We start from the raw sequence: 19,921 nt of genomic DNA, 5'->3' as shown, positions 1-19,921 counted from the left end.
AAGAGCCCCCAGGACTTGGGAGGAGGACTACTAACACCCCCAGGGCAGAGAAAGTCAAAAAGTGGGACCCTGCTAAAACCTGCCTGCCAGGGACTGGGACCCCTCCCAAGGACAGGCCTGGACCAGCTCCCCTTACTCCCGCTGATGCTGTGACTCTGATGACCTGAATGCAATTTTCGCTGAACCCCTGAGCTGCCCTGCACCCTCACCTCTCCCCTTACTTACATCTCTTCCTGGGTCCCCGGCTTTGCCTGTAGCACCCTGAGGAGAGACCCAAAGTCAGGGAGTCAACAGTGGTCATGGGGTCAGGGGTACTGCCTGCTGACAGGGCCACTAGTTCCTGTGAACACAAGGCCTGCAAGGCAGTAACCCCCCACCCAGGCAGGGCTCTAGAAGACACACATAACCCATCTGGCCCAAAGCGCATCAAGACCAAGAAAAGCCAGGTGAGGATGGAGTCAAGAGAAGGGGTGAGGGGAGGGGTGTGACCAGGCAGTGACCAGCGTGACTCACATGAAGCCCAGGCGGGCCAGGGGTTCCTGGTTTCCCATCTAGCCCACTGCGGCCATCCAGGCCAGGGGGGCCCCTGTCACCCTGAGGAAAACAAAGTGGTGAGCGGCCTCAAAGAATGAGATGGCCCACGGTCAGAAATCAACACAACCTCTCACCTTTTCTCCTGCTGGGCCTCGGACACCTGGGTCCCCCTGGAAGAAAAAAGATCAGTGAGAGGTGAGGGCAAGATAGGGAGGTAGGCTGGTGGAGCAAAGTACATCACTCACCTGTGGGCCTGGGGGCCCCCGAAGTCCATCAATGCCCTGAGGATGGGGAAGGAAGAAATCAGAGCAGGCTTTCCCAGGCCCACACCTCCCCATGGGACCAACCACACTCACCCTCTCCCCAGAGGTTCCAGGGGGGCCGGGGTCACCCTTGGGTCCCCGAGGACCCTCCTGTCCACGGTCCCCAGGCTCTCCCTGTGGCAAAGACAAGCTTGTTGAGGAAACAGCACTCGGGTCACAGGCACGCCCAAGGCAGAGCCTGCCATGCAGACAATGGGATGCCTTCCTGTGCTCACAGCTTCACTCCACCCACACACCCTGATACCTTCTCTCTGGCTCCAAGTCCCGTGTCCACCTGTGGGGGAAATGACCAGTGAGATGAATGGCTCCACAAGGGGGAGTGGGCTGGTGAGGGCAGATGGGGTCCTGAGGGGCTGTGGGATCAACAAAGATACCAGCTGGCAATGGGGGGAAGTGGGAGCCAGCAGAAGGAATGAGGGGACACAGTGTGGAGCCAACTGGGGCAGGAGAGGGAGATGACAGAGGACCAGACCCAGATCAACCCTTACCTGACGTCCAGGGGGTCCTGGAGGTCCCTGGGAAAGAAAATAATTGTCAACAGGAGCCCTGAGGTCCTAGGGCACGGCTCAGGTTTGCCCTCCCAGATTCTCTGCAGCACCCCAATGCCAAGCCCCAGGAGGCAGGTCAGGCCTGGAGGCGGCCATCAGTGCTCCCCACCTTGATCTCGGCTCCCTAGTATATGGGTGCTGAACACTAGAAATCTCCATCCCTCCTGAGCCCAGAACACCAGCACTACTCACCGGCTCCCCACGGTCACCCTTGGGTCCAGCTGGTCCAGGGCTGCCCTGCAGGAAGTCAGAGGGTCAGGGACAAAATTTAGGCAGCAGTTTTGGGGACCTGTGGACGTACCCTAAGGACTCATGGGGATCCTGGTAACCTTTGGGGGTTGAGAGGAAGGGGTCACAGGAAGTGAGGATTGTGAGGATATAGCATTATAAGGTTGGGGTGGCAGGGTCAGGGGCTGGGAATTGGAGTGTTGGAGGTTGAAGATGAGGTTAAGGTCAGGGGTCAGAGGTTAAGACTCACATTTCGTCCATCCTCTCCAGGTTCTCCCTGGTCTCCCTTCTCACCCACAGGTCCCCGAACTCCAGGTGTCCCCTGGGAAGAACAGCTGGTCTGAGACAAACCCTCCCAGCATTCTGCAGCCTTCCCCATGACCCCTCATATTGTCCCAGCTTCCCCGTTACCCCAAAAACCATGCCAGAGTTTCCCATCACCACCACATGCCTCCCTGCAGACTTCCCATCACCCTTTCTCTCCTCAGAGTGTCCTATCACCTTCATGCCCACCTCCTAGAGGTTCTCCCATCACCCCCTTACTTCTCCCTGCCAAGCCTCACCCGAACGCCACGCTCGCCAGCTTTTCCAGGCAAACCTGGGTCACCCTGGTGATGGACAGAAAGCCACACTGAGCAGGTGAGTTAGGCTCAGACTAACTCAGGGAGTGGGGACAGAGAAGGGCCTGGGCACCAGCTGGGCAGGATGCAGGGGGTTGGACTGAATGACCTGCCCAGGGATCACAGTTCAAGGGTAAAGAATCAGAAAGCACATTGAAAAAGAATCTCACCGGGGGGCCCTCATCACCTTTCTCTCCAGCTTCACCCTATGAGACATGAAAGTCAGCCCTGGTCCCAAGACCCCCAGTGATGCCGGCAACACCCTACTCCTCATCCCCAAGGACTCCCCCAATCTGGCCCTCTTACATCTCGTCCTCGGGGGCCGACAGGTCCTGCGGGGCCGGGCCGCCCAGGGTCTCCCTTCTCTCCAGGAGGCCCTGAGTCACCCTGTGGAGGACGCAAGACATAGTGGCCAGCCCTTGAGGAAAAGTGAGCCCAGAAACCTTGACATTACTGTACCTGTACCCAAAGTCACAGGTACTCACTGGAGGTCCTGCTCTGCCAGTGAGGCCAATGGGGCCCTGCAGGACATGGGGAGGAGAGACAAGACTTAGTTGGGGCTCCCAGGCAGCACCTCATCTTCTTCTGTCACACTCCCTATCCCCATATTTATTCACCCGGTTTCCAGGGTCTCCCTTGGGGCCAGGGTCTCCAGGAAGAACCAAGCCAGGTGCGCCCTGTGGGTAGAAGGATTGAAAGTCAGGGGGGCAAGACCTTTACCTGTTCTGCGCCCCCAAGCACTTTCCCTATACTCACTGGCTCCCCTTTGACTCCGGTAGCTCCTTTGGGTCCAGTGGGCCCCACCTCTCCCTGGAGGTGGAAAAACCGTCAGCACCAGCCCCAGGTTCCATGACCCTCCCCGCACAGCAATCATGCCACCGCCCTCATGACCCCCGGGGCCTCCAGGCAGCCCTCATGGCCTTGACCTCAGCTGTGTAGGCCTCCCTTCATTCTCTCCAGATTTACCTTCTCTCCTTTGACTCCATCACCAGTAGGTCCCTGAAAACAAACAGGACAGACACAGCTTGGCCCGGCCTGGGGATCACAGTACTACAGCCTTGATTGGGGATGGGGTTATATAGAACTGGAGGTTACAGAGTTCGATCTCTGCACAGAGCTCAGTCACCGCTGGGAGCTAGGCAGGGGTTACACGGAGTTCATGACCTGTATCGTGGGTCACGGGGTCAAAGATCATACCAGGGACCGAGAGGCATGTTATAGCCTAAGGAGAGTCACAGAGCTCAGAGCACACCAGGGTCCCAAGGTTATGGAGACACTGGCTTCCAGGTGGGTCACTACTGCCTGAGGGGCTGTGCTGTGCTCAGAGCCCCATTCCCCCCTCACTCACCACAGCAGGGTCCCCAGGGCGGCCAGGCTCCCCCTGTGGAGAAAGGATAGAGGCAGGGATGGGTCAGAGACCCATGTAGGAACCCAAGGTCCCAGTGTCTCACCTGCCACAATCCCTGCTATAGAGGTGAGACTGTACCCCAGCCCAGGACCCACCTTCTCTCCTCGGCGGCCAGTGGGTCCTGGTGGCCCCTGCACGTGGAGAAAGCGTGAGCCCAGGGGAGGAGGAACACGTGAAAGCCTCACTCCTGGTCCCACCACAGCCACAAACTCACTTCAGGACCCTCAACTCCAGGATGCCCAGCAACTCCCGGCAGCCCCTGGGGACAAGGAGCAGAAATGCTGAATCAGGCGGTGGGGGCAGGGCAATTGTGGCAAACAAGGGCTAGAGGTTGGGAGTGGGACAGGACAGGGGTCACGGAAGATCAGGGTTTAGGTCAGCAGGGGTCTAACTTAGCAGGAAGGTTCAAAGCCCTGGTCAGTGGAAGTCAAGGTCGGTTCTGCAGGGTGAGAAAGCTAAAAGTACGTCCTTGGGGTTGAAGATTAAAACCTGCATCAGCAGGAATTAGGAGTCATGTGAGGAGAGGTCAAGGGGCAGGGGCAGTGGAGGTCAAGGGCAAAAATCAGAAGTAGGAGGGGCCCAGAGCGCAGGTCAGCGGGCACTGGCGTTGGGGTCAGTGGGCTCACCTGGGGTCCTCCTGGGCCAGGATTGCCGCGTTCACCCTGATGGAGTAGAGTGGGTCAGAGCTGAGTCTGGTTCCAGACCCCTCAGGGCCCTGAGAGCCCCCAGGCTGCACTTACCTTCTCTCCTGTCTCACCCACGGCCCCTTGCAATCCTCGGTCACCCTGAGGGGAGAGAGACAGAAGAGGGGGGCCTTCACTGTTGAACCCCAGACTAGGTGTTTCAGACTCTGGCCATCCCTCCTCTGAAACCAGAACCTCTGGCTGAAGAGAACCCTTATCTCCTGACCCTCCCACCTCCGCTAATCCTATAGAGGTCCCAGTGTGTCACCCTCATACCAGACCTCTCTTAAAATGGCACTTACTTTGGGGCCGACGTCTCCAGGAGGTCCCCGTAGGCCCTGGAAGGGGTTCAGAGGTTTGGGGTTGAGCATAAGGATGGAGTAAAAGGTTGATGGCTGCGGGTTGGGGCTGGAGCTATGCCCACCACACTCAGAAGCCCTGGTCCTATACTCACCCGCTCACCCGGGGGCCCAGGTTGTCCTGGGAGGCCTGGGGCTCCATCCTCACAGTCTCCCTGAAGGAGAAACAGATGAACAGAAGGCTCTGCACCTCAGCACCCAGAGCCCCACGCCCCAGAACTGGGACACCAAGAGCTAAGGTCTCTTACCTTTTCTCCTTTCTTTCCAGGGGGGCCAGCTGGGCCTGGGAGTCCGGGGCTTCCAGGAAAACCCTAGGAGGAGGTGAGTAAAAATGTGAGCCCCCTACTGGCCCAGCACCCATCCACTGCCCCAGCAGAGCCCCTAGCCCCTCTGTTTACACCACTGAGCATGGTCCCCAGGGCCTCACCGGCAGCCCGGGATCCCCTGCAGCACCGCCGACAATATCTGGTCCAGGGGGACCCTGGGAGAGAATAGCAGGTCAGGAATAGTGGCAGGGAGAATCAGACTCCAAGCCACCCCCTGCCTACCTTGCCCCTCACTTACCGGCTCCCCACGATCGCCTTTGTCACCCTGGAAGACAGATCATGACCCCATGACCCTGGACCACACCTCCACTCCCCAAGATACCAGGAGGAACGAGGGTCATAGGGTCCATTAGATCACAAAGGTCATGGAGGAACTGAGGAGTCATGGGGGGTCAGGGGTTCACAGGGGCTCAGAGCAACCAGTAGGGTTCAAATGGAGTCACCAGGTCACTGGATCACATGGAGGTCATAAGACCATATGGGGGTCATGTTGTCACCTTCACAGCTGTTCCAGGAAGTCCTGGGGGACCACGGGGTCCTGGGTCTCCCAATGGGCCATGAGATCCAGGAGGGCCCTGATCGAAGAGATAAAGTATAAAAAAAACACCCCACAGACCCCTCCTTTCTCCATGCTTCCTATTGGTACCCCTACCACACATCACTTGCCCCCACATACCCTAGAACTTACCGGAGGTCCAGGGTCCCCTTTCAGCCCAGGAAGCCCTGGGCCATCACCCCCAGTGACTCGTCCAGGCTCTCCCTACAAGGACAGAGAACAGTGGGCAGGGTTCAGGGTATGGCAGCTTTGAGGTGGGAGAAGCCCCGAGAGGTGCCCGTTACTCCTTATCACACCTCAGGCCCTGCACGGAGTCTGGCCTGGGGTAAGCCTGCTCCTCCCTGGGACATCCTGACTCCCTCCCTTCCCCTTTCACCTACCGGCTCCCCCTTCGGGCCTTGAGGCCCTCGCTCTCCCTGAGGACAAAACAGAGCAAAGGATGTTGCTTGGTCTCAAGTGCATCTCAGGGTGGGCCCCTACGGGCCAAAACTGCCCCACCACCCCAGGTCTTCACTCTGCAGAAAGAACTCTGGGAAGATGCTGGGAGAGCAAAGAAGGAACAGCAAACTTACCGGTTCACCACGAGAGCCGGGCCACCCTGGGGAGCCCTGTAAATGGAGGCCAGAGTCAGGACAGTCAGACCGCCCCACCCACTGAAGCCAAGTGCTCCACCACGTGACCTACAAGGGCCAGCCTCACTCACCTTTGGGCCAGGCGTTCCAGGAGTCCCAGGGAGGCCGGGGCTGCCTGGATCCCCATCTGCCCCAGGGTAGCCCTAAGGAGGCAAAGAGGTCAGGGTAGGAAGGGACCCTTCCTCAGTGTCCCTGACTTGCTGGAGGAGCCCAGACTATAGGGCCATAGGCCCCCAAGTGTTGTTGGGGGTAGAGCAGCGGAACAGAGACATGGCCTCTTTGAGCTGGATGGAGCCTGAACCAGACCAGGCCAGTGATGAGGCAGGGGGCCTCTCCACCTCAAGGACTTAGAACTCCCACCCAGGCTCTCCAGGGACTCTCAAAACCCCTCTGGCCTTCCTACTTCAGACCCTTCCCCAGTCTCTGGTGGGCTTTATAGTGTCCAGTTCAGCTTCTAGAAATACCCTGGAGTGTGGTTCTAACTCTGCTCTTTCCTTCTCTTCTAAAACTCCTGAGGAAACATCGAGGAGTGCCTTAGGGGAACCACAGTGGTCTCCACACTCACCTTCTCGCCCTTTGCAATGGAACTTCCTGGGGGCCCCTGGGGGCCAGGAGCACCGATCCTGCCCTGAGCAGAGAGAACAGGTAAGGAGGTTGTATATGCCAGTCAGGGCAGAGAAGACAGGTGTGGGGAGGCACTCACCGGGAGGCCGGGGGTGCCAGGAGGCCCAGCTTGTCCTTTCAGGCCCTAGGAAGGGTGGTCAGTGAGCCCTGTGCTGCCAGCCTTCCCCCTGCCCCCTGACCCCCAACCCATTCTCTACTCCCCACCACGGCCACTCACCATCTCTCCGGGTTCCCCCTTCTGGCCCTGGGGAAAGATTTTGGACAAGGGTCAGAGTGGCTAACCATAGGTGTGTCCCTTGCCCACCCCTTAACCCTGGACACTTACCTTTGGACAATGCACCGAGCAAGGCTCTGTCTGTGGCTGTGGACACAGGGTCTGCTTGAGGCCAGGCAGTTCTACCAAGAGCCCCCAGGCCCCCTCCTCTTCATGCCCTAGTCCCCCAGAAGCCCCTTCCAAACCAGAATGACCAGAGCTACCTGACACAGGATTGTTGCCAAACTATTGACTGCCTGATCCAAGCTTGGACCATCATCCACGGCAAAAAAGGTCTGGACAGGGAGCATGCCTGGCACCGAACGACGCAGCTGTTCTGGGTCAGCTCCCACCAGGCCCAGGATCATCACTTTCAGCCCTAAGGAGGGGTCCAGCAGCTTGCATGACAACCCTGCTGGGGCCAGCCCTGTGCCAGCTTCCACGTCCACCAGCCCTACTCCTCACCAGCAGCCTGGGCTTCGCGGATAGGGTTGAAGATATCACCTCTCAAGGGCTCATCTACTAGCAGAACCATCACCCCTGGCACTTGCCGGCGGCGTCCAGGAGCATCTGGTGCCAACAGGTATCTGTGAGCTGCGCTCACGGCTGTGCCTGGTAGGAAAGTCATGTCAGAACCTAGGGGCACTGAGCTCCCAATGAAAAAGCCCCAAGAGTCCGTGTCCACTGCAGTCCTTACCCAGATTGTTCCCATTTGGGTCAATGTAGGGGATATTACGGATTTTCTGCAGGATGACGCCAGGGTCATGGGAGCTGTTCAGTGGGAATAGCGGGGAGGGCCGGTGATTGTAGGACAGGAGGCCAACCTGGGGGGGAGGGACACAGAACCTGGGGAGGATGACAGAGTAGGGATGGGGGACACAGAGCCTGGGGTGGGGGAAGTGGAGACACAGAGCCTGGGTACATGACGAAACCCGAACTATTAGGGGCAGCAGTGATGGAAGGATAGGGAGCCAAGCAGCAGATTCGATCTGGAGCCTGGGGAAGGACTGGCAGAAAGCCTGGGCCAATGGTAGGGTACGGAGATTGTAGCTACTGTGGAGCCCAGAGTGGAGAAGGGCAGGGACAAGTAGGGGTATGGCTGCCTCTAGGGCCAAACCTGGACTGCATGTGGCCCAAGGGGCCCAAGTGCAGACACCAGACGCCCAAGAGCTCGCTTTACAGCCTCTGAACGATCAGCATTGTCCCGAGTGGTGTGCAGCAGGAACACCACGTCCATCAGGCCCTGGGGACACACTGCAGGGAGGGGGCTGAGTTACTAAGCGGTCAGCCCATCTAACTACACCCTTACGCCCCTCCCACTGTGCCCACCATACTTGGGCTCTGTGTGACAGTGGCCTTAGGACCCTGTACACCCTCCCGGATGGGTGTCAGGGTGAAGATGTAGTCGATGCCAGGCTCTAGCCCTGTCACCTGCTGGGAGCTCGAGATTCCTGGAAGTGTCTGTGAGGCCCCAGGCATTTCTGCAGAGGACAGAACTCAGTGAAACAGGTGGACCTCCACGCAGTCCCACTGCCAGCCCACCCCGACCCTGGCCTCCCCTTCACCTTGGCCAGGGCGTCTTAGTGGCTGCCAGGATAGGATGTAGCTTGATACACCAGACACTGGGGTCCAGGCCAGAGTCACTGAGTCAACTGAGGTGTCTACCACACGTAGTTCAGTGCTTGGGACACGAGGTGACTCTGAAGGCGAGATTAAAGACCAGGGATCAGAATCTGTCCTGAGAATCCAGAGGGGAGAGATCTAAGGAGATCCTGGGGCAGGTTCATTTTAGTGAAGGAAGTGTCATGGTAAGTCATACGGAGGTCACCCCAGGATCAGACATGATAGAGTGGCTACAGCAGGAGTGCAGGAAATCAGGGGGGTCACCAGTGGGGGGAAGAGCACACCAGGGAAGGGGGCCCTCTGGGCTCACCAGTGTATGCAGTCACTTCGGTGGGGGGCCCTTCTCCAGCCGGCCACAAGACACTCAGCCATATGCGGTATGGGGTGGCTGGCTCCAGCCCGTCCAGTTCATAGCTGCTGAGCTCTGGCCCCAGAACCCGGGACTGTTCCTGGCCACCTGGGGCAAATGTGAGGGTCGGGGCTGGAGGCACGTGGGAGGATGCTACAGCCCGGCATTAACGGACACGCCCACCTCACTGACCCTCACCTACCTTAGTGACGATGACCCCACCAGCCTCACTGACTGACCCTTGATAACCAGTTCCACCCTCCTGACTGATAGTCCCCATCCTCACTGACCCATTTTACTGACTCTGCCCAAATGACCCTCATCGATCTCACCCACCTGGTTGACTAATCTCCGGAAGGTCGCAGACCCAACTGACAGACCCTGCCCACTTTCACTGACCTCGCCCACTTGGCGACCCCGCCCACGGCCCTATCCCCAGTGGTCCCTAACCCCTACGGGGGCACTTCTTACCCTCAGGTCGCCAACGCAGACGGTAGCCGTGTGCCCCGGACACCGGTTGCCAGCGCAACCTCAGCGAGTGCTCCCCTCGCTGCACTACACGAAGGGTCTCCAGGGCCGGCGGAACTTCAGGCGCTTGAGAGAAAGCACAGAAATTAGGGAGGCTTCGTTCCCACTAGTCCCTCCGCCAATCCCAGACCAACCCTGGAACACGCACCGCCTCTGCCTATTCCAGGTTTTAGGCCCTCAGACCCCGCCCCCACAGGTTTACTACCAATCTCTGGTCCCTATTCCAAACCCCGCCTCCAAACCGTCCAGGCCACCAATCCAAGGCTCGCCCCAAACCAAGCTCCGCCTACGTGTGGTGACGACAATGGAGACAGGTGCTCCCTCACGGTCCCCGACCAGTGCAGTCACTCGCACCGAGTAGCTGACTCCGCCTTCCAGGCCCCGTATTTCTGCGGAGTCCGTGTTTCCGGGGAGCATCTGTTGTCTCGTGGGGCCACCTGGCCAGGCGAACATGGGGCAACGGTTAGGGGTGGGGGTAGCTGACCAGAGGGGACAGTCCTGAGCAGGGAGGACAAAGGCGGGGTTAAGGAAGCATACCTTCACTCTGGCCCCAGGCCAGTCTGTAGGCTGTGGCTCCAGGGACCCCCACCCAGGTGATCCTCAGAACATCACTGGAAGCATTCAGGATCTGCAGCTTTGACACACTGCCCACGGGCACCGGGTCTGGGGGCAGAGGCAGGGTAAGGCGTCAGGGACCACCAGATGGCTGACACAAAACAGAGTGGTAGTGCAGGCATGGGCAATACAGGGAGGTCTGAAGTTCAGCACGAGGTTAGTGTGGACAGATCAGTGTCGGAAAGCCATGAGAGGGAGGAGGTGAGGTCAGTGCCTTGGGGCAGGCAGTGTGGTCACTGTGGGTGGACACTTAGTCAATGTGGGGTCAGTGTGGGAAGAGAAGTTACTGAGTAGTGATGGAGTGGGCAGCTGGAGCAGTCAGGAATACACAGCGGGGGGGGGTAGCCAGTGAGATGTGGGTAGCATCTGACCAGGGTCCACTCACCAGTCTTCACAACTAGAGAAGCAGGGGTCCCCTCCACACCAGCCACGTGGGCCCACACGTGCACCAGGTACTCAGTACCTGGCTCCAGCCCATCCAGTTCAGCCATCGTGGCTTCGCCAGAAACCAACTGCGATTTCTCTGGGCCTGAAAGTGAGGATGGAGGCAGCTCCAGGGCTAGTCAGACTTTGCCCTCCAGTGCCCCACCCGGACCCCTTAGAAACTCCCAGCCACCATTCCACCCAGAACCCCCATGACCCTCCAAAACCTCTGGTCCCCTCCAAAACCTATGGCCCTTACCATGGCCTGAGCGCCAGGAGACCTTGTATCCCGTGGCACCAGGAAACCTGTTCCAGGCAATGGTGACAGATGAGCTGCTAGTTTGAGTCACATGGACGTTCCTCACTGGGCCCAGTGGGTCTGCAGGAAGAGGTAATGGGGAGTCTGATGGGGGAGGCAGCAGAAGGTCTGGCGGGGGTGGTATTGGAGGCCATCGAATAGGGGAAGACTATCAAAGCCTAATAGGAGGCAGGTATCTGAGAGAGAAGGTAGTGAATGGGTCAGGTGGGGGAAGAAGTGGGGGTTCTGATAGAGGGGATAGCAGGAATCTGAGGTGATAGGTGATAGGAATCTGAGAGCAAGGGAGTCTGACAGAGAAGGTAATAGGGTTCCTATGGAGGTAATAGGAGGCAGTGAGGGGGTCTGACAAAGGAGAAAGTGTAAGTCTAAAATGAAAGTCGGGTCCAGCAGAAAAGGCAGTGGGGGCCTGAGAGATAAGAGGGTGGAAATTCTAAAGCAAAGATAGTGGGGTCACAGGCAGAAGAGGCAGAAGAATCTGACCCAAGCAGGGGCTTAGGAGGAGGCAAGGGAGACTGAAGGGAGAAGCAGGCCTCTGAGGGAGGAGGCAGTGGGACTCTGAAGGGGGAGACTGGCGTTTTGAGGAGAAGCAAGGGTCTGAGATGGGAGGCCTGGGGGTCTGAAAGGGCACTGGAGGTAGAGAGCCAAGGGGCAGGGGCAGGCCCTGACCAGTCTGAGCCACGACGACCACAGGGGGGCCCTCCTCTCTCCCTCGCAGTGCTGACACAGACACCTGGTAGGAGGTCCCAGGCCGCAGCCCCATGATATCTGTGGCAGTAGATTCCCGGGGCAGTGTCTGGCTGGATTCTGGACCTAGGGTCAGAGGGAAGTGTTGGCATGGCACCTGCCTGCCCCTCTATCGTTCCCCTCAGCAACCTTCCCACTCACCCTATACTGACCACTGTCTGTCCTCCAGCTAATCCGAAATCCACTGGCTCCAGGAACAGGTCCCCAGGCCACCCTTACTCGCGTTGCATCTGATGCCACGACCCGCAGCCCTGGGATGGCAAGTGAGGTTTCCGGCTCTGGGGGTTAAAACAAGAGGTCAGTGGTCAAGACTAGGACTGAGTGAGGGAGGCAGTTGTCCCCCACAAGCCTCCTGCAGTGCTCACCCCTGCGGACAGTGAGGATGCTGACACCACCCTCATGGGCGCCAACTCGAGCGGACACCCGCACAGTGTAGCTCAGCCCAGCCCGGACATCATCCAAGTCAAAGGCGGTCTGACTCCCAGGAAGCACCAGGGTCCGCTCAACCCCTAAGGGAGAAGGCAAGGTAAGGGAGCAGAGGTCAGTGAGACATCGGGATGTGGGACACAGACAGTCAGTGATGGACAGAGACACAGAATGAAAAGGACCAGTGAGGGATGGGACATGGGATGAAAAGGATGGGAGATGAGGTCATCGGAAAAAAGAAGTCAGTGGGGACAGTGACACAGGTTTACAAGGGCCAGTGATGAATGGGGACACAGGGTCATGGGGGTCAGGGGACAGGGACATGGGATGTAGGATGACAGAAATCAGTGGGCAGCTATATGAGTTGACAGGTTTTTGACAGCAATGTGACAGGGTCAGTACTGGATGGAGACATGGGATGAGAGGTCACAGTAGACAGTGGTCACAGCTAGGGTAAAAGGAGGGCAGGGATTGAGCTTGTAGTTGTGGAGAAGGGTGAAAGCCATGGACAGGGATATGGGGCAGGGAGTGGAGGCAGAGCTGGGTGGGGCAGAGCAGCGGGCAGCAGATCCTGTGACTGGTCTGGACTCTGCTGTCTTGAGAGGCGAATAGGGCAGGAGACAGGAAGAGGCTGTGGAGACGCAGGAGTGGAAGGAGATGCGGGGAGGGTACAATCTGACCCCGAGGGCTGGAATTTTAATGTGTGTGTCAGGAGGTGCTGGCTGTGTCCACCTCACCCTGGATGCTGCGTACAGTGATGCGGTACTCGGTGGCACCGGGAACTGGGCTCCAGGACACTCGCACCCGTTGCCCAGGCAGCTCGGTCGCCTGTAGGTCTGTTACCGGGCCCACGGGCTGCTCTGGCCCTAGTGGGGAGCACAGCATGAGAGGTAGCCTGGGTTCCCTGTAGCTTCCCCTCTCACCTGGCCAGGACCACCGAGTCCTCACCAGTGGGGACCACAGTTGCAGGTGTGGCCACCTCCCGGCCCTCCAGCAGAGTGTAGAGCGTGAGGCGATACTCAGTGCCTGGCTGCAGCCCATCCAACTGGTAGCGGGTCACATCAGAGGGCAGTACCACCTTCTGTGGTACCTCTAAGACTGCAAGATGACAGGGTGAGGCAGCTGAAGCCACACCCCCGACCCTGCCTGCCCACCGTCCCCCCTGCACTGACCACTCTCACGCCGCCACTCCAGCCGGTAGCCACGGGCCTCAGGCACCACGTTCCAGGAAAGAAGGATGGATGTTGGTCCCAGGATGACCGGGCGCAGTGTCTGCTCAATGGAAGTTTCTGCCCAGGGTACATGGGATGTCAGTGGCCTCCGTGCCCTGTCTGCCTGCCCACCCAGCCTAAAGAAAGCACCGGGCTTTCTTACCAGTGCGGGCAGTCAGCGAGGTGGCAGACCCCACGCTACGGCCAAGCAGGGCACTCACGGTCACCTCATAGTCTGTGCCAGGCTCCAGGTCACGCAGCAACACTGAACCCTGCCCAGGGCCCAGCTCCTGCTGCTGCGTGACCCCACCTGTTTGGGGGTGGGGCAGAGTGTTCAGTGGGTCTTGCAGACTCAGGACTCTACAGTCCTGTCTGAGGTGCAGGGACTCCCTTCAACCCACATCTCTCACTCACCAATGAGGACCCGCCATGTCACACGGTAGCCAGTTGCACCTGGCACATTCCGCCAGGCCACCAGGAGGCTGTGGGCTGTTGTGTTCTGGATGGTCAGCTCCGGCCCCTCAAGGGCAGCTGGGGGAAAGTCCCACCAGGGATCAGTGGAGTCAGGAGTGGGGAGGGGTTACTGGGGTGGGTGGTTAGGTGGGTGGGGTCAGAGATTAGCAGAATTGCTCACTAGTCCGAGCTGTCCCGCTCACGGCCTCCCCGATGCTGTTGGCGTAGAGGGCAACGACAGTTACTTGGTACTCGGTCAGTGGCCGGAGACCCTGCAGCCGTGTGCTGGTCTCACCAGCTGGGACGCTCACCTGCCCAGGGTCAGAGGTCACTTCATTGTACCCAGCCAAGCCCCCAGCCCTCCCCCTATGGCTCCTGACATCGTTACCTCCCGCCGTTCACTCGGCACTGGCTGTCCCAGCCCTGTCAGGGGAGTGTACTGGACCTTGTAACCAGTCACAGGCCCGCTGGCTGCTGTCCACTGTACTTTCAAGGATTGACTGCCTGGCTCAGACAGCACCAGGTCTCGTGGGCCAGAGGTCGCGTCATCAGCTGAGACAGGGGGAATCAGGCAGGAGGATGAGGGGTCAGCACTTAAGATGTGGATTGGAGTCAAAGGTCAGGAGCACAGAGGGTAGGGGAGCACCTCTAGGGCAGGATCAGAGGACAGCACCCCAAGCTTGGTGTCAGGAGCACACGGGATGGGGTTGGGGTTGGAGGTCCTGGTCAGGGCACACAGGATAGGCAGGAACTCACGGGGCAGGGTCACAGGCACACCACCAGCAGTTGTGCATACTCTCCTGGAAACGAGGGGCAGCAGCGTCCTCAAGATGCTGAAGTCATTGACGAAGAAGAAGAAATCGCTGGTGGGCTGTGAGGCAACTCTCTTCAGCTCCTGGGGGTCAGCATTCTTGATCCCTGAGGTGACATCCAATCAGGGCTCAGCGGCCCACATGTCCTCTGACTGGTCCCTGCCCCAGCCAACCCGTCACCCCACCTGCGTACTCACCCACAGCAAACAGCTTGACCCCCTGCCCCTTCAGCCTCTGGGCAGCTGTGTCCACCAGGTCCTGGGACTTCCCATCTGTGATGAGGATGCAGACCTGGGCAGGCGCAGGGGGCAAGTTAGGGCTGCCTCAGGCACTTAACCTGGGGTCACCTTGGGAGGCATGGTAGGGTGAGAGATCACCTTGGGGACACCAGGTCGGGCCAGCTGGGGCAGGAAGACATGATCAGCCACATGAAGAATCGCAGCCCCTGTGCGCGTGTTGCCCCCCTTGTAGCTGAGTTCACGGATGGCACGGATCACATCACCCCCTGAGCCAAGCGTATCCAGGCCAAACTCTGTCCTGTGGGAAGCAGGGATGTGGCAACAGGCTAGGGGCCAGGAGCTTTGCTGGCCCTGGTCTCCAGGGAGGCCTCTGGGGTGAGGGTTGTGAGTATCAGGGCCCCGTGAAGGTCCTCTTGGTCCTGTGATTCCTGCTCTCCACCTCTGAAGCCCCCAAGTTAACCAACTCCTCAAGTGTCCCTTTGTGTCCTGCCTGTGGCTGGGCCTGGGCAGGCCTGCAGCCCTTGGGGCTCCCAGCCTGGGGCAGGGGCGGGGCAGGATGTCTGATTAATTAAATAAGTGTAGGAGGAAGGGCCCAGTTGTAGGGAGGTGGATATTAGCCAGACAGGAAGGCCCTCTAGTGAGTGGAGAGGCAGAAGGCACCAAGGGGCCAGAACACAGGGAGTCCAGCAACCATGAGGCATCTGGGGCCCCTGGGCCCCCCTGAGCTCTCCATGTTCAGATCAGGTAGCACAGCCTTTGTCTTTGGTAGGGCACTAGTCTGGAGCTGCCTCAGGTGCCAGGGCTCTACCTAGGAGATCTCTGCCCTGTCTCAAGAGGAGGTCCTGGCGGGGCTCTGGGTTCCCCAAAGCCTGGGTCTTGGTGGATTTTCGCACCTATCTGGGGGAGGGACCCTGGGGGCAGCTCTGGGCCCCCAGCTCCAGCACCACTCACCGTGGGTCGTCACTGTACTGCACTGCAGCGAAGCGAACACCCTGTGCACTGGCTGCTCCGGAGAAGGGCAGCACCAGCCCCTCAAGGAAACCACGCACTTCGCGGAAGTTGCTGCGGCCGATGGACGAGGAGCCGTCCAGCAGGAACACGATGTCAGCCGCATAAAGGCGCGTGCAGGTCACTTTGGGGATGGGGGAAGGAGCGATCACGACCTCTTCTTGGAGCCCATCCCCCTTCACGCTCCCCTCCCCCTCCCGGCACTGTGGTCCCTTCGGACGAGTTGCTGGGGACCGGGGAGTAGCCCTTATCTGCTCTGCAGACAGGCTCCGGCCAGCTCGGGCCTGTGCGCCTTGGAGGAGCCGAGATGGTGGCCACAGGCGACTCCGTGGAGCATTGGTGGGGAGGGAGAGTCGCCTGAGCCGGGGGTGTATCTGGGACTGAGGTTGGCCTCGGGGGCTCAGCGCAGAGTGACATAGGGAAGGGGACCCAGCGCGCATCTGGGGAGTTAGCCTTTGGGTCTGAATAGGCTGGGGTGCCGTTTGGGAGACGCAGCGCGGGTTGCGGAGCGTTTGGGGAGTCCGAGGAAAGTCAGGAGGCCTGCACGCGGGGTCGTGTTGCGGGGCATCCCAGATGGAGGCCGAGTGCAGCCGCGGGTGACAGAGTGCAGTGTCCTGGACGGGGTCCTTCCTAGTCGTGCCCACCTCTTTCCCTGTGCTGGGCCCGCGCTTGGGGCGCCCCTGCCAGGATCCCGGCGCAGAGCGTGGCCACCAGGAGCGGCAGCTTCATCCTGGGTGTGGTAAACGGTCAGCCAGGACCCCCGCCTCTGCCCCTCGGCTCCCGCAGCCTTGGCAGGTCCGCGCCCCGCGCTCCCGGCCCCCAGTCCCGGGCTTGCCTGCGGGTCCGCCGGCTCCCTCCGCCAGCCGCCGCCGCAGTCCCGCGGCCACAGCAGAGAAAAGTCCCTAATCCTGGGGGGCGGAGCGGCAGGCGGGGACCCAGGGGCCCGCCTCCACCCACCGTCCCAGAGGTCGCCGCCCCCACCACCCCTCCCCTGGACAGACGATCTGACTCCACTTAAATGTAAAGACCCCACCTCCTATGGCTTCTGGGAATCCCCCAGAAGGTTCTCTACAGATGCTGAGGGAGCCCCTTCCAACCTCATCTAGGGTCAGAGGTCTTGGCTGCTTTAGGTCAAACGGAGTGATTAGTGAAGTGACTGCTGGAGGCTGGAGTTTCCATAGGTTCCTGGGGACCAAAGAGGCAGCAGGATGGGGTGGGGTGGGGGTTTGAGGCTGCAGCTGGAGATGACTCACCCCCCACCCTATGCGGGTGCCCAGACGAGCCCTCGGGCCATGAGTCCCGCCGGCCACTCCTGTGATTCAGCTATCGCTCTGTCTGTTGGGTCTCCTGTACCACACCCTGGTCCCCTTTTCAAGCTGAGCAGCCCCCAGCAAATAAGGGCTCTGGGCTCATCCCAGGGAAATCCACTGAGCTGCCCCCAAGTAATGTCCAACCCCCCCCATCTGGAGGGGGAAGTTAGGAGGAGGGAATCTGTGTCATGTTTACGCATACGTGTCCATCCCAGTGTCCTGCACCCCCTACTATGCCCTGAACCAGTCCCAGGCAGATGCCATCCAGCTGTGCCTGCAGGGAGGGGCTACCGGTGAGTGGAGGGTGGGACCACACACAGCTCATTTCTCAGGAATTCACCCCCTCCTGCCTACAACCCCTCTCATGGGCCTGTCCTGCCCCAAGCCAGGTCCCCTACCTACACCTCCTCATTCTGGCCTGCCTGAGTCCCCTCCTTCAATCTCATCTCCTTGAAGACCTGCTTCTACCCATCATCCCACCAGGCCCAGAAGTCACCCTGGGCCCCTCTCTTCACTGCCCTCACAGTCCACCTACGGCTTCCACCTTCATAACCCTTGCCCCATTCATCTCCCCTTAACCAGCCTGACTTCCCACCCACATGTCCCTCAACTGGCTTCTGTGACCGTGGATGGAGCCCCTCCAACACACCTCCAGATCAGGACCGCTATCGTGAGATGAGTCTAAAGCAGAGACTCTCAAGAATGCAGGCCCCGATTTTTTCTTTTTCTTTTCTGCCAGTCCTGGATAATTCTGGCAGCTCAGGAAATACATCTACCCTCCCCACTGCTACCGGGCCCTTCCAACATGCTTGGCCCCACAGCCTCCCCTGGGGATCCACAGGCTGAGTGGGGAGAGATGCGGACAGCACTTCTGTTAAAGTTGTCTTCCCTGGACTCCTCCAGGGCCTGAGGTTTGGGGTATAGCCATAGCTGGGAGCAATGAAGTCCATCTATACTGTTCTATTGCCCAGAGGCGGGAGCTACTTTTCTCACTGACCCATCCCCCTAATTATCCTGGGATGCCGTGCTATGACTCATAGACCCAGAACCTTTTCCTAGCACCCTCCACCCCTCGAAGCTGTCCTACAGGTGAGGGCAGCAGAGAACCAGACATTTCTCCTTACAGAGGCAGTCAGTCACCAACACCCTCCCCTTCTCTCGCACGCGAGCGGGGGTGAGAGCAGGGCAGAACTGGCATGTACATTATGGACATAAGTGTGGGTCCAGCCTGTAGGGGAAACTAGAGGCTGAGCGGAGAGGGTGTTCAGGAAAACCTCATCAGAACCATGAGGGGTCTCCAAAAGAAAGGAGGGCCGCCTGCTGTGACGGGGGTCACTCAAAAAGTGCTGAAAGAGGCTGTTGGGGTGGTAGAAGCACGGCTGGGGCCGCATGCAGGTCTGGAGCTCCCAGGAGGCTCAGGTGCAGGGCTATGGTCCTCCGAGGCCCCTGGCTCCAGCCTCCTGGCGGGCACAGGTCCTAGGACAGCCCCAGAGGCAGCTCCCTCCATCAGGGCAGGGGGGCCCGGAGCTGTTCTTTTCCTTCCCAAGCTGGCTTCAGTCACCGCCTCTGCCAGATTGCACCATATCTATTTCCAACGGGGGCCCCTTTTCAGGATTCCAGCCCCATATCCCACTGTCCTGGGCACTCCAAATTTCTCCCAGAACTGCGAGCAAAAGCTGGGCAGGCCAAGCTCCGCTCCTCTCACCTTCCATTCCCCTAGGTACCCCAGCGCTGTTGGGGATGCTGTCCTGCTTGTGTCCCCCACAGCCCACTCTACCTCTTCCTACAGCCATGACCTCTGCTCCGCCATAGTGCAGCTCACCAGGTTGCCACCAAATCTGGCCTGAGTCCCCATGCTAAACTTCAGGCTGACCAAGTCACTTTTCCTGGTAACTTCCAATGCGCCTCTGCCACACGCTTCTGCATCACATTCCATGGCTTGGCATGAAGCTCTTGTGTCTAGCACACCTGGAGCCTGAGGGTCATGCCTGGGCTTAGAAATGAAGCCCCAACCTGATTGCAGAGGGTTAGGGGCGCAGGAAGAGGGGCCTACCTGCCCACCTGCCTTACAGACCAGTGCCCAAGGGTGGCAGGGGGCTAGACAGCTGAGCGTTCCACCAGGTCCTCGCTGCCTCTGGAAGATGGGGAGGAGACGGTGGGGCCAGCAGCTCAGGACTTGCCTGGGAGAGACCTAGTCAAGGGAGGGGGCTCAGGCCCCACTGAGCTCAGGGCTATTCTTGGAACCTGAGTCAGCAGCAAATCAAATCGAGGCAAAGGATTCTTGCCTTGCCTGTCCAGGCAGCAGTTAGAAACCCAATGGGAACATTATGCTCCAGGCTGTCCTCCTCCCAGAATCCAGAGTAAACATATGAAGGTGGCTTCCTCAGGGACAGTCCTTGGTCCATCCAGGGGACCTGGGACAGCCAGATGATTGCACAGTGCACACAATAAGGGGATTCCCACCTGAGGCCCCTGAGGCCCCAGGCTTAGACTGCTACCAGGGCAAAGGCTGGGCCTGCAGTTGCCATGGACGCCACCTCATTCTTGGGACAGACTGGCCAGGGGCATTCCCCACGTGGCTAAGTGGAAACATCTGGCCTGAGCTCCCTGCAGGCATCAAAGGCTTCCGGCCTCCACGCTGCACCCCCACGCTTGCCCCTGGCTGAGGACACATCAGCCTGTGGGAAGGCAGAAGGATCCCAGAGGTACAGAACTGGGGGGGGGAAGTCCCTACTCCCCCATCCACTGCCCAGTGGACTCCATGCCA

At 59.4% G+C, this 19,921-nt stretch overlaps 1 protein-coding gene across 1 annotated transcript in view; it reads right to left on the bottom strand.

The window, feature by feature from the left end:
* Nucleotides 1–16,720, bottom strand: part of LOC109443487 (uncharacterized) — a 31,086-nt gene extending 14,366 nt beyond the window's left edge. The window contains exons 1-62 of the mRNA XM_019723923.2: nucleotides 16,489–16,720; nucleotides 15,788–15,968; nucleotides 14,975–15,134; nucleotides 14,795–14,888; nucleotides 14,542–14,703; nucleotides 14,174–14,337; nucleotides 13,967–14,096; nucleotides 13,747–13,863; nucleotides 13,496–13,642; nucleotides 13,294–13,410; nucleotides 13,070–13,219; nucleotides 12,859–12,987; nucleotides 12,061–12,204; nucleotides 11,848–11,973; nucleotides 11,618–11,761; nucleotides 10,892–11,011; nucleotides 10,595–10,738; nucleotides 10,132–10,257; nucleotides 9,885–10,031; nucleotides 9,538–9,660; nucleotides 9,028–9,174; nucleotides 8,660–8,794; nucleotides 8,429–8,575; nucleotides 8,212–8,348; nucleotides 7,792–7,918; nucleotides 7,560–7,706; nucleotides 7,319–7,473; nucleotides 7,167–7,202; nucleotides 7,059–7,085; nucleotides 6,921–6,965; nucleotides 6,783–6,845; nucleotides 6,289–6,360; nucleotides 6,158–6,193; nucleotides 5,966–6,001; nucleotides 5,718–5,789; nucleotides 5,527–5,604; nucleotides 5,268–5,294; nucleotides 5,131–5,184; nucleotides 4,952–5,014; nucleotides 4,799–4,858; nucleotides 4,647–4,682; nucleotides 4,402–4,446; nucleotides 4,288–4,323; nucleotides 3,876–3,920; nucleotides 3,757–3,792; nucleotides 3,602–3,634; nucleotides 3,220–3,252; nucleotides 3,010–3,063; nucleotides 2,871–2,930; nucleotides 2,739–2,774; nucleotides 2,560–2,640; nucleotides 2,424–2,459; nucleotides 2,197–2,241; nucleotides 1,884–1,955; nucleotides 1,598–1,642; nucleotides 1,346–1,372; nucleotides 1,102–1,131; nucleotides 891–971; nucleotides 780–815; nucleotides 669–704; nucleotides 514–594; nucleotides 226–261 (exon numbers count right to left, since the gene is read on the bottom strand). Coding sequence (XP_019579482.2) covers nucleotides 226–261; nucleotides 514–594; nucleotides 669–704; nucleotides 780–815; nucleotides 891–971; nucleotides 1,102–1,131; nucleotides 1,346–1,372; nucleotides 1,598–1,642; nucleotides 1,884–1,955; nucleotides 2,197–2,241; nucleotides 2,424–2,459; nucleotides 2,560–2,640; nucleotides 2,739–2,774; nucleotides 2,871–2,930; nucleotides 3,010–3,063; nucleotides 3,220–3,252; nucleotides 3,602–3,634; nucleotides 3,757–3,792; nucleotides 3,876–3,920; nucleotides 4,288–4,323; nucleotides 4,402–4,446; nucleotides 4,647–4,682; nucleotides 4,799–4,858; nucleotides 4,952–5,014; nucleotides 5,131–5,184; nucleotides 5,268–5,294; nucleotides 5,527–5,604; nucleotides 5,718–5,789; nucleotides 5,966–6,001; nucleotides 6,158–6,193; nucleotides 6,289–6,360; nucleotides 6,783–6,845; nucleotides 6,921–6,965; nucleotides 7,059–7,085; nucleotides 7,167–7,202; nucleotides 7,319–7,473; nucleotides 7,560–7,706; nucleotides 7,792–7,918; nucleotides 8,212–8,348; nucleotides 8,429–8,575; nucleotides 8,660–8,794; nucleotides 9,028–9,174; nucleotides 9,538–9,660; nucleotides 9,885–10,031; nucleotides 10,132–10,257; nucleotides 10,595–10,738; nucleotides 10,892–11,011; nucleotides 11,618–11,761; nucleotides 11,848–11,973; nucleotides 12,061–12,204; nucleotides 12,859–12,987; nucleotides 13,070–13,219; nucleotides 13,294–13,410; nucleotides 13,496–13,642; nucleotides 13,747–13,863; nucleotides 13,967–14,096; nucleotides 14,174–14,337; nucleotides 14,542–14,703; nucleotides 14,795–14,888; nucleotides 14,975–15,134; nucleotides 15,788–15,968; nucleotides 16,489–16,573 — 5,394 coding nt within the window. The 5' untranslated portion in view covers nucleotides 16,574–16,720. The remainder of the gene's footprint in view (nucleotides 1–225; nucleotides 262–513; nucleotides 595–668; nucleotides 705–779; nucleotides 816–890; nucleotides 972–1,101; nucleotides 1,132–1,345; nucleotides 1,373–1,597; nucleotides 1,643–1,883; nucleotides 1,956–2,196; nucleotides 2,242–2,423; nucleotides 2,460–2,559; nucleotides 2,641–2,738; nucleotides 2,775–2,870; nucleotides 2,931–3,009; nucleotides 3,064–3,219; nucleotides 3,253–3,601; nucleotides 3,635–3,756; nucleotides 3,793–3,875; nucleotides 3,921–4,287; nucleotides 4,324–4,401; nucleotides 4,447–4,646; nucleotides 4,683–4,798; nucleotides 4,859–4,951; nucleotides 5,015–5,130; nucleotides 5,185–5,267; nucleotides 5,295–5,526; nucleotides 5,605–5,717; nucleotides 5,790–5,965; nucleotides 6,002–6,157; nucleotides 6,194–6,288; nucleotides 6,361–6,782; nucleotides 6,846–6,920; nucleotides 6,966–7,058; nucleotides 7,086–7,166; nucleotides 7,203–7,318; nucleotides 7,474–7,559; nucleotides 7,707–7,791; nucleotides 7,919–8,211; nucleotides 8,349–8,428; nucleotides 8,576–8,659; nucleotides 8,795–9,027; nucleotides 9,175–9,537; nucleotides 9,661–9,884; nucleotides 10,032–10,131; nucleotides 10,258–10,594; nucleotides 10,739–10,891; nucleotides 11,012–11,617; nucleotides 11,762–11,847; nucleotides 11,974–12,060; nucleotides 12,205–12,858; nucleotides 12,988–13,069; nucleotides 13,220–13,293; nucleotides 13,411–13,495; nucleotides 13,643–13,746; nucleotides 13,864–13,966; nucleotides 14,097–14,173; nucleotides 14,338–14,541; nucleotides 14,704–14,794; nucleotides 14,889–14,974; nucleotides 15,135–15,787; nucleotides 15,969–16,488) is intronic.
* Nucleotides 16,721–19,921: the final 3,201 nt, after the last annotated feature.

Source organism: Rhinolophus sinicus, linkage group LG10 (genome assembly GCF_036562045.2).
Source record: "Rhinolophus sinicus isolate RSC01 linkage group LG10, ASM3656204v1, whole genome shotgun sequence".
NCBI lineage: Eukaryota > Metazoa > Chordata > Mammalia > Chiroptera > Rhinolophidae > Rhinolophus > Rhinolophus sinicus.
Note: the sequence above shows the minus strand (reverse complement) of the source record. Positions and strands in the feature narration are given on the sequence as shown.